The following is an 11,559-nucleotide window of genomic DNA, read 5'->3' as shown; positions in this document are numbered from 1 at the left end:
TATAGATAACACCACATGTCGGCTAAATGCAGTCAATGTCACGTTATCATGGTACGAGCATGGAGCATTAGTTCAACGTCAAGCTGATAAAAGTAGCCTATTATTGTAACGTTGCAGTGGGAGTTTACATGAGTTTCCAGCATGTTGTGTGATGCTTTCGCCGTTGCGTTGAAAGTCTCCGTGTGGCCGGTAGTGAATGCTCGCTCTTGAGATCGAGCACGCACACAAGCACGAGCGCTCTTGTTGCAATCTGAAACATCACCGCTAGAGGCCGCTAAAAAATACATACAGCACCTTTAACTTAAAAGTTAAAATCTTAATAATTTAGTTATCATAAAAGTTCTTTAGATATTAAATATATGCTTTTGAGTATCAAATCTGCATCTATAAGTAATTTAAAAGGATTTATTGTGGAATCTGTTGTTTGTTGAGAAAATAGCTCCTGAAAAGGAATGGCTTGAGAGCGAGTTTGACATTTTGCTCTAAGCTGTTCCATTCATAGACGTAAACAGCACATCAATGACCCGTGTCTGACTAAAGGAAATTTCCACTGGGCATGTTTTCTTCTCCCCAGGTCCCCAGGTCTTAATGGCTGTACAATCACTACTGCATACTGCATAGACAGATGCTTTGGAGTTTAGATAACACAGTTTCAGGCAAATAAATTGACAACAAACTGATCTTTTATTATTTAGCCTAACAAAACAGTACACCGTAATGGACTCCATCATGCGTTTTAAAACTACAGAGCCAAATAGCATACTTTAGTGTCAAATAAAGTGTTTTAACAGCTATGGTTTTACTATAACATTTAACCGATTGTTTTTTTTTCTCTCTCTCTCTCTCTAAACAGAAACACCACAAATGTAATGAACATGGCTGGGCAACTCTGGCCCTAAAGATCCACTTTCCTTCAGAGTTTATCTCCAACCTTGAGAAAACGTATTTGCCTGCAGCTTTCTAGTAAAGGAAAGTAAATCTCAAGCCCACCCTTGCTCTAAAATAACAGGTTTACTCCCCATTGGTGGTGGAAGGTTAGATAAAATATTCCAAAACTGACCACAAGGTGGCGCCTTGGACAACTTGCTAAGTGTGGAGATGTATAGCTGAACATATGGGAAACGTTATTTGTCATGATTTAATCATGGAAAGAGCCACTACACTGTAAAAATTATTGATTCATCTAGGTCTCAATTGTGATAAATCATCTGATGAGAGTCACTGCATAACCCATAATTATGAATGCATGGAAATCTGCAGACTAATCTCAGTTTGTTCATTTTTAAAGATGCATTTAAAGATAAACGTGTTATATACATCTAAGCTCAAATTAAAAATGGGGGGAACCTCTGATTTACTCAGCTGACTGCTGGCTGGAAGGAGAGAGTGAAATATGCATGACTTGTCTCTTATCGAGACTGTCCTGGTTATGCAAGAATGGATTTGGCACTTAGTCTTTCATAGAACATAATGTCCTCAAACACGCATTCACCATTCAAAACAGAAAAATTTGGATATATTATATTATGTATTTGTCCCTGCATGTCCTAAAAAAAGATCACTGGGGTATAAAGTTCAAAAGAAGTTTTAGCCTAACAAATATTTTCATAATGTTTTCATACATTTATCGTAATTTTTACCTTGATTCAACTTGAGTAATTACTTTTAAATGACTTGAATATGTGTAATTAATTTAATACCACGGGTTGTAACTTTTGCACTTGATTTTATGAAGCCAATAGCCTAATTAAACTAAAGTTCGAAAGGAATGTTTTACATTGTGCTAAAATTAATAAGGTAGCCTACATTATTGTTAACGCAAGCAGCTACCTAAGATTCTGATAAGCATATTAATTTAGCTTGAATTGTTTTCATTATGATCATTACAGTTTATGATGTAAAGAACAGACGTGCTTCTTCTTCAGGACGCAAACAACACAGTGGTCGAGGACTATGTTGCCTGTGTTTATGTCCTCACTGAATGCTTATTTAAGCCTCCACACATGCTATTGGACGGATCTGGAGTAGTAATAGGAAACGCGGTCTCTGATTGGCTGTTGAGTGTTCTTGGGAGAACAGCTGCCGACCTAGACCGTCATATACAGGGCAGTACATGCATTATAAACATCATAGCTATTGATAAAACTGGATCTCTGCAGCTGCTATATCTGGTATATCTCAGTTTCAAACCAATCATCGAAATGAAGTTCGTCAGGTTTATAATGAAGAATGCTGCTTTGGCCAATGTGCCTCATCACATCGAACACTTCTCCAAATTTTCACCTTCTCCACTTTCCATGAAACAGTTTCTCGATTTTGGTGAGTGCTTTTGTGTTATTTGCTCGTGTATGAAATCATTTGTATCCCTAGATTGACAAGAAATACCTTTATAGCCTGAGTATATAGGCGCTGTCTATTGCCAATGGAAGTGCTCGTGTAGTCGCAGAACAGGCAGTTTTATCATGGCATTATTATTATGCACTATGTTCATGATTATGTGCATGATTATGTAGTCGCTCGTGCAATTTACATCTACCTGATGCAGAAATTATTTGATACTGCTCTACCAGCTGTAGCTATGAGATTCGGGAACAAATTGTTCTTTTGATTCGGATCTTTTCAGTGAATCCGCTGACTCGGCTCACAGAATCAGTCTGAATTTGTTTACGAAAATGACTGAACGATACATTTACAAATCTGACTGAATCATCAACTCCCTGATTTGAAATTAAACTTGGGATAGTAAGAGTATTTTGGAGTGAATCAAGGACTGATGGGTTGAAAGCCAAATTACTTTAAGAATAGCAAAAATGCAAAATAAAACGTAGCCTACTTGAATTTTTTTTCGACGTGATCATATTTTTCTTTATTAATATTTTTCTTTAGCCGTTTTTAATAAGTAACATTTTATTAAAACACTCAAACAATTCAGGTAGGAGATGTAAATTTTTTTTAGTAATGTTTACGTTTATGTTTTAGGAGATGAATGGCTGAAACAAACTGAACTGGACATCAATAAATTAAATTGCATTTAATTTAAAATGCATTTTTTCCAACATAATGTTTTATTTGAAAGTTTTAAAGCACCTCGGAGAAAACGCGATGACGTAGTGGCTCAATCTATTTTCTGAACCGGTTCTTTGAAACGAACTATTCAAAAGATCCGATTCGCGGTAATCGGGAATGTTCACATCACTACTGTTGTTCATACTGGTTGTTGGTTGCATCATTTAACTGCTGTTGGCTTTGCCTTGCACCACTGCCATGTTTACGAATATATGCGTCTTATCGACTGTTTAATTGCATTATGAGCAACGTGCATACATTTCAGTCCCGAACTAATACCATTCATACTGTATTTATGACAATTGTGTAGCAGCGTCTGTGTCCAGCGTGCCAAACATATATTGTTTTTACATGTTGTATTTGTCCAGGTTCCACGAACGCATGTGAGAAAACGTCTTTTGCTTTCCTGAGACAAGAGCTGCCCGTACGACTGTCAAACATCATGAAAGAAATCAACTTGCTCCCCAAAAGATTACTTACCACACCTTCTGTACAAATGGTTCACAGTTGGTGAGTTATACAACATTTTACTGTATACACGGATCTACCAAGTATTGTTGTAGAAACGACGGATTGTTTAAAAGACGATTAGATTACCAGAGACGTGTTGTTTATTTTTAGTATGATACGAAAACACCGCGGTCTAACGTTACTTGAGACTAGGCCAAATTCTGAGTTGTGTGACGTAGTAGAGCACGTGAACTTTGTCCCACATTCTACGTCAGGGTGTGGGAGCTACACTTCTTCAAGAAGGGACTGTAAACTTTGTCCCACTTTCACTACCTCGTGCTTTAACGCGTCAAACTTACCCTTGTTTTTCCTTTCAGGAAGAGTGTAAACTTAGGAATAGCAAAAACAAAACAGCCTGCCATTAATATGCATGGTATGCAACTGTTAAACGGTTGTTTTTCCACAGATATTTGGTCAATGTTTCTGTGAATTGCATCCGTTTAGTGCAATACGTTTATCGCACATCTTAACTGAAATCTCAGATTTGCAGTTTGTATTAATTATAATTTCCTTAAATGAACTAAATATAGGCCTACATGATGTCACAAAGATTCTGCAAAGAAGTTAGCAGAAGAGTCTCTGAACAAGCTTGTTTCCCAAAGTTTTTTTTTATTGCATTTATTGGCATACATTCAAATCATATTGCTTTTTTGTGTTCTAAGGTATACTCAGAGTTTGATGGAGATCTTGGAATTCCTGGAGAAAAGTCCAGATGACCACAGTGTGTTAGAAGAGTAAGTTGAAATTAATTAAATTAAAGAAATTAAATCTTATTGGCCTCAAAATCAAAAGAAAAACAAGAAATTATATTTAGAAGCATGTTTAACCACCATCAAGATTTTTGCATTGTTTGCCATTATTTTCATGGCAATTAAGCACATTTTCCTACAAAACTTCTCATGATTATAATGCATCAGGGTGTTTTATGTTAAGTAAAAAAAATGCATTATATCGAGAAAGAATTGAAAGGATTGTCTAATTATTGTCCTGAAAATTATTTTGGTCATAAAAATATGCTTTGTTGTCAAACTAAGTATGTACACTTCGTATTTCTTTCCTTGTTCATTGCACATTTTAACACTCTTGACTCTGCACACAGGTTTGTGGATGCTCTGGTCAACATCCGAAACAGGCACAATGATGTTGTACCCACTATGGCCCAAGGTGTGATTGAATATAAAGAAGTATTTGGTCAAGATCCAGTCACTAATCAGAATATTGAGTATTTCCTGGATCGTCTCTACTTGAGCCGGATATCCATCAGAATGCTCATAAACCAGCACAGTAAGCACGATATTAAGGCCAAATAATACCTCTGAGCATCAGTGCTTCTTAAATTCCTTGTATTTATGTTATTTTCTCTGATTTTTCAGCTCTTGTATTTGATGGAGCCACAAATCCAGTTCACCCCAATACCATTGGCAGTATAGACCCTCATTGTCAGGTGGCAGACGTTGTTAAAGGTATAGTGTGAAAAATCTATCTGATAAAATCCACAAACATGTATGAGTGGGTGATTGTATAAAAAAATCATCAATTACTCACCCTTATTCCAAATCTGTAAGACTTAAGGTCATTTTTGAAACACAAATGAAGATATTTTAAATGAAATTCTGAATTTCTGTCCCTCCATTGACAGCCTACGCAACTACCACACCATAATATATGTGAATACAAGTCTAAATTCAATCTGTTCGTCATATAAAGCGACCTTGTCTCTTCAGAAAATTTGGACTAAACCGCTCAATTCATATTGATTAGTTTTACAATCTCTTTACAAATTTTTTGAATCGTCAAAGTGGTATTTGCTTTGCTGCCAATGGAGCGACAGAAAGCTCTCAGATTTCATTAAAAAGATTTGTGTTGTGAAGATGAGGGTGGGTAGTTGTTGACAGAAGTTTCATTTTTGGGTTAACAAACCATTTAAAATCAGTGACCCATCTGTTTAGTCAATACACGAACACTTATATGTATCTAAAATATATTGTCTCAACACATTTTTCATGTAGATGCATATGAAAGTGCCAAGATGCTGTGTTATCAGTACTACCTCTGCTCACCTGACCTGGTACTTCAGGAACTCAACAGTAAGATCAGATAAATATCATTAATGTTCATGTTAAATACCATGTAAAATCACAGTATATATTTAAATCTATATTTGTATTTAATATCTAAATGTATTCCATATTGGTTCTACAGTATTTGTTTCATGCATAATAGCTTAGAGCTAAGCTGTTATAATAGATGTTTTAGCAGCTATAGACAATATTGACACTGACTGTTCTTCCTTTTACAGCTAACAACAGGAACCAGCCTATCAGCATTGTGTATGTGCCTTCCCATCTGTACCATATGCTATTTGAACTGTTCAAGGTGAGCTGTAGCCCATCTCATATTCTGCCCTGAAACAATGCTGTTTACGTAAGATCTGAATGTTGTCATGACGACATGGTTTCTTCCTCAGAATGCAATGAGGGCGACCATTGAGAACCATAAAGAAGGCAGTAATCTTCCACCCATTGAAGTCATGGTGGCCATAGGAGGAGAGGACCTCACTATCAAGGTGATTTTTAATTTGAACAAGCATAATTTGTTGTAGACAAATAATAATAATAATAAAAAAGGTTAGACATTTTCATGTCAATTATGCACATTTTCCAATAAATTCTCATTCATGTGTTAAACTCAGAAAAAGTTCATAGGATTTGTCAGTTCACTGACACCTTATTGATTGTAGTGTGATGTAACTGAAGCCATCAGTCATTATCCTATCAGTAAAACACCTGCTGTTGCATAACACAGTACATGAGAGCTGACTGACCTTGTTGTTTAGTCACCTTGACAATGCTGATTTGAGTCATTCACTTGCTAAACAGTTGTGTTCAGGGGTCAAAGTCACGGCCAGTGCCCGTCTGTCGGTCTTGCATCTCCCTCTCACTGTTAGCCCAGTTTTTTTCTCTCTGTGCCCTAATTCACTCTCTCATTATTTTTCTCCTTTTTTTTCTAGTTTTTATTATAACAATGTCTTCTTTGTCTTTGTAGACAAGTGACCGAGGTGGTGGAGTTCCATTCAGAAAGATGGAGAATCTCTTCAGTTACATGTACTCCACAGCACCAACACCCCAGATGGATGAGAAACAAATGGCTCCCCTGGTGAGACTTCACCGCATTATACATAAAATACAAATAGATTGCAAGATATATCATTTAAACGGTCCTCTTCACAGAGTTATTATAGTTAATGGAGTAGTTCACTTAAAAATGAAAATTCTGTCATAATTTACTCACCCTGCAACAAGTTGTTTGCAGCAATTTGAGGGTGAGTAAATGATGACGGAATTTTCATTTTTAAGTGAACTAGGCCTACTCCTTTAACTAAAGCTAAAAAAAATATGCATGTTACCTGAATTAAAATAAGCATTAGCTGAAATAAAACATTTCATTTCATTTCAGCTTTCCAAAGCAACATTTCTCATTTTCTTTCAGTTTAACTTCATGTACTAAAATAACTGAAACTAATACTAAAATAAAAGTGTATAAAAACTATACAGACATATTAATAAAAAAACTAATATAAATGACAAAAAACACAACACAATTACTAAAACATTAACTAAAATGAAAATGAAAGCGGAAAATATACAAATGAAAACATAATGCAAAATATAAATAAAACTAAAAAAGTATCAAAGTAAAAATAACACTGCTTCTTTATAATATTATCCACCTTTTGTCCACAGGCTGGGTTTGGTTATGGGTTGCCCATTTCTCGACTTTATGCCAAGTACTTCCAGGGTGACCTCCAGCTCTACTCTATGGAGGGCCATGGTACTGATGCGGTCATTCACCTGAAGGTACATTTAAAACCTTCTTAAAGGAATAGTTCACCTAAAATTGAAAATTCGGTCCATTTTCAGAAAATGAAAATTAGGTCATTATTTACGTCATTCCATTATTTGTGGAGCTCCAAACCTGTATGACTTTATTTCTTCAGTTGGACACAAATTTTAAAGATAGTTTAAAGAATGTTTCAACTGATTTTGTCCATGCAATTAAAGGTGCAGTGTGTAGATTTAGCGGCATCTAGCGGTTCGGTTGCGAGTTGCACTAATGGCTCAGCCCACTGCTCACCCCTCCCTTTCGAAGAAGCTACGGTAACATCGTCGTCTGAGACAGCAGAGAATAGCCAGAGTAAGCCAAGTTTCTGAACCACAGTCCATTATAAACCACATCATGGATAAAGTTTACAAAGCCATAGTCAGGTGAGGATCAAGGGTCTTAATCAGTGTTTGGCAAGTTACTTTTAAAAAGTAATTAGTTACAGTTACTAGTTACTTCTTCCAAAAAGTAACTAAATTAGTTACTCAGTTACAAATTTTAAAAGTAACTAGTTACTTAAGAAAGTAACTATTGCGTTACTTTCAAGTAAAATTACATTTTAAATGCTCAAATGTGCCCCACCTCTACCCTGTCCGACTATGCGTTATGATGGGTCGTTCGCAATTCATGAGCGTTAGCCGTTAGTGATGATGGGTCATTCGTGAATGAGCGTTAGTGATAATGGATCGACTCGTTCGCGAATGAGCCTTTGATGGGCCGTTCGCGATTCACGAATGAGCCGATCGACTCTAAGAGCCGGCTCTTTTAGGTGAACGTCGGGAGCTGGCTCGCATATCTGAAGAGCCGACTTTATTTTTTACAAATTTAGCCTATAGAAGTTAAATAACTATGTAATAAAAATTGAAATATTATAGTCAAAGTCATTTAAAGAGCCGTTTGTGAGCCAAAAGAGCCGGCTCTTTTCAGTGAGCTGAGTCAAAAGAGCCGAATGCCCATCACTACTATGCGTGCTTTCGAACACCCGCCCAACTCTACCTCTGATTGGCTTACAATGACATTTTACTCTACCTCAGCCAATCGTCATCATTTATAAATACTACATATTTTACACCACTGACAAGGGAAAAGTCACTACTCACGGTGTCTATGGATAGCTTCTAGCTTTCTGCTGCTTCTCTTTCAAGGTATGAACGAAACAGACTCTGTACCGCTGTTTGTTCGCTGTCGGCTACGGTAGAAACATGACGTCACAATATGTCGACCTTCATAGAAGGGGGTGCCCACGGTTATGTAGATATAAATGTCTCATTCTAAGGTATTAAAAACATTACGGTTCATTGAGTAAGGTCTTTATACACCACTGAACACATAGTTATGGATCTTAAATTGCATTTCTGTCAATAGATCCTCAGAAATATTACACATTGCACCTTTAAAAATCAATGGGGTTCAATGTTGACAGGTTTGGAACGATACTATTGACAGATTTGGAACTATCCCTTTAAAGCACATGTGTCAAACTCCACACCTGTCCTAAAGAGTTTAGCTCCAACTAGCTCCAAAACACCTGCCTGGAAGTTTTTGGGGCTGTGTCCAAAATCAAATACTTCCCTGCTTTATAGTATGTTGAAAACAGTTCGCCAAAAGAGTAGGTAAAAATGTACCCGGATAACCTACTACTTCCGCAGAGATTCTGGAGTGTGCATTTGATTGACACTTTACTATCCCATGAGGCCACAGGAAAGGATTTATGAATGAAAGTGCCCAAGGAACTGAGTTTGACACCCCTGCTTTAAAGTCTTTGGAACGTGTTTAAAAATGCTAGGAACTTGTTGTAAATGAGAGTACTTAGAATACTTTGTGTTGTGTTCTAACAGATTACATAATGTTTTTCCCTCAGGCTTTATCCACCGACTCAGTCGAAAGGCTCCCCGTGTTTAATAAGACAGCTCGACGGAACTACGAGGTCACGCAGGGGGCAGATGACTGGTGCGTTCCCAGTCGAGAGCCACTGGACCTGGCCAGGTTCAGACTGGCCAAGTGAAAAGAAGCATGAAGCCTCCAGGAAGGAAATAGGACAGTTCTCTGACCTTCTGACATGAGTGAATGGGAAAGGACATGGTGTCCACATGGCAGAGCCCCAAGTCTCCACTCACCGTGAAGCCGCGTGTAGTCTCACAGCAATACCGTAGTTGTTGCATGCAATGGTTTTCCTCTGCACCACCACCATGACTTTATCATATCATTTTTTTATTTGAGAAACTAGGCTTTGTCACAGTGTTACCTGCAGACCATACTAACTCATATGAAGTGGAACAAAGTGCCAAGATAATCCTTTATTGGAAGACTGTTTAGTGGACGTTCCAGTGTGGAAAAGTGAGCCAGACGGTCAATTTACTTTCTGAAGCCTGCGTTAGCAGACAAGGGCCGTCTAGACTAGTTATTGGAACCAGAAAGTGACAACAGGCTTATGCCAAGGAACTTAAAAGCACATAAAATCAAAGATTAAGGGCCAAGATTGGGTGATTAAAATCCATATGCAACCTATGATGTGTCATTTATGTAAGAGTGTGCTAGAAGAACATGTTGCACTGCAATAGTAATGCTGAAATCAAAGAACACTTGTAATTAAATGAGTTTGATTGCTGAATGTAGGAGTGTTCATACTCAGAATGGCCAAACGCTGAGAGAAAGAGATCATAGAGGCCATAATTGTATCTGTACTAGTGTGTGGCCAAATATATGTCCCCTAGTATTTTCTTCACACTTGAGTTGAAGGCGCTAGAAGGGGATCAGTTGGAATGTACCAATTATCTCATTGATTTAAACTTGAAACACTTACAACTGAAATGCACCGAGCATTTCAAACACAGTGTTTTGTGCATGTTTATTCTTAAACATGCTGAAGCATTTTAGATACCTCATCGACTGAAGATAGTTTGTCAACTCTAAGACCTTCACTCAGCTGTTGCCTTTTTCAGATTTGTGGTTCTCTGCGTATATTATACAGCATGAAATCAGAGCTTCTAATTTTAAGACTGCTCTATTGAGAGCATGCCTACTGTATTAAATCAACCATCTGCTTTGAACTTGCACCATGTAACCTTACATGTAAGGACCATATTTTGTGTATTTATGTTTTTGTCGTGTTATTCCAGAAAATCTAAACTTTATTTTTGTAATATGTTTTCCATCTAAAGCAAATGATGAGTATAGAATTTAAATAAACAATTTTTGTCACTTATGTTGTTTATGGGAGTCATTTATGAGTCAACAAGTACTCTGAACTCTATTGATGGTTTTATTAGCGCAAGGGTGGATTATAGAGAGGACAAAGATGATTGACAGGTGTGGATCGAGATACTACACACATTGATCCTTTGCCCAGTAAGGCAGAGGTTAAATTTCATAGTAAACAACATACCTTTTAAGGTCAGAGGTTGCATGGAAAGTGAGTTGGCATGAATGGAACAAGAAGTACGGAAGAAACAACGGACTTAGCAAATCAGATGTGCAGTGATAGAACAAAATTAGTTCCTGCTAAATGTGAAAATAACGTCAGGATCATTTCGTGTCCGTAGAGACTGTGTTCTTGATGGATTAACTGCTTGATAAACAAGTGCTCCTCTTACAATACATCACATACCATAAAGCACATGCTATGAGGTACTCCATATGAGGATAGCTTGTTTACATGCAGGAGCCTCTGGAATGTGTTAGGCCTTGGTAAACAATAAATCAATGTGATAACCTTTCTAATTACTTTTCATTTTTGAGCAATCATAGCTAGCTTCTGCACATATTCAGTATGTTTGAGTGGTGTGTTTTTTTTGTCATGTCTCACATCTCCACACTCTCAGATAAAGTAGTAACTTACAGAAAATGGGATACAGCAGCTTGGCACTGAGACAGAAACCTTAAAAATGGAACTAACACATATTTTTAGGCACTAATATATGGACCCTTAAGTATGGAAACCAATTTCCGCCACCTAAAAAAAACATGCTTTGGTAAATCATAATTATGAACAAAGCACTTTTTTCTCATGTGGCTGAAATGGGCTCCCATATTTAAAGTTATAGTTTACCAACAAATAAAAACAGCAAACTAATCCTCTTGACTTAAGCTCTATATAATACA

General features: G+C 37.1%; 1 protein-coding gene across 1 annotated transcript; it reads left to right on the top strand.

Annotated features, from left to right (window-relative positions):
- The first annotated feature begins 2,082 nt into the window (after positions 1 to 2,082).
- Positions 2,083 to 9,896, top strand: pdk2a (pyruvate dehydrogenase kinase 2a). Its single transcript, XM_056255734.1, has 11 exons — positions 2,083 to 2,319; positions 3,435 to 3,576; positions 4,239 to 4,310; positions 4,676 to 4,860; positions 4,950 to 5,039; positions 5,586 to 5,663; positions 5,876 to 5,952; positions 6,044 to 6,142; positions 6,622 to 6,732; positions 7,320 to 7,433; positions 9,320 to 9,896. The coding sequence occupies exons 1-11, from the start codon at positions 2,202 to 2,204 to the stop codon at positions 9,461 to 9,463; spliced, it is 1,230 nt and encodes a 409-aa protein (XP_056111709.1). The 5' UTR covers positions 2,083 to 2,201; the 3' UTR covers positions 9,464 to 9,896.
- The last annotated feature ends 1,663 nt before the right edge of the window (positions 9,897 to 11,559 follow it).

The sequence above is a fragment of the Rhinichthys klamathensis genome, unplaced genomic scaffold, assembly GCF_029890125.1.
Source record: "Rhinichthys klamathensis goyatoka isolate OS25496 unplaced genomic scaffold, OSU_Roscu_1.1 h1tg000121l_1, whole genome shotgun sequence".
Taxonomy (NCBI): domain Eukaryota; kingdom Metazoa; phylum Chordata; class Actinopteri; order Cypriniformes; family Leuciscidae; genus Rhinichthys; species Rhinichthys klamathensis.
The sequence above is the reverse complement of the archived record's forward strand: the minus strand, read 5'-3'. Positions and strand labels throughout refer to the sequence as shown.

What these genes read in the sequence shown, in the direction of transcription:
- pdk2a (XM_056255734.1), top strand. Translation starts at nt 2,202, where the DNA reads ATGAAGTTCGTCAGGTTTATAATGAAGAATGCTGCTTTGGCCAATGTG. An exon ending in GACCACAGTGTGTTAGAAGA is followed by an intron (nt 4,311 to 4,675) that starts GTAAGTTGAAAT and finishes CTCTGCACACAG; the next exon opens with GTTTGTGGATGCTCTGGTCA. An exon ending in GAGAGGACCTCACTATCAAG is followed by an intron (nt 6,143 to 6,621) that starts GTGATTTTTAAT and finishes TTGTCTTTGTAG; the next exon opens with ACAAGTGACCGAGGTGGTGG.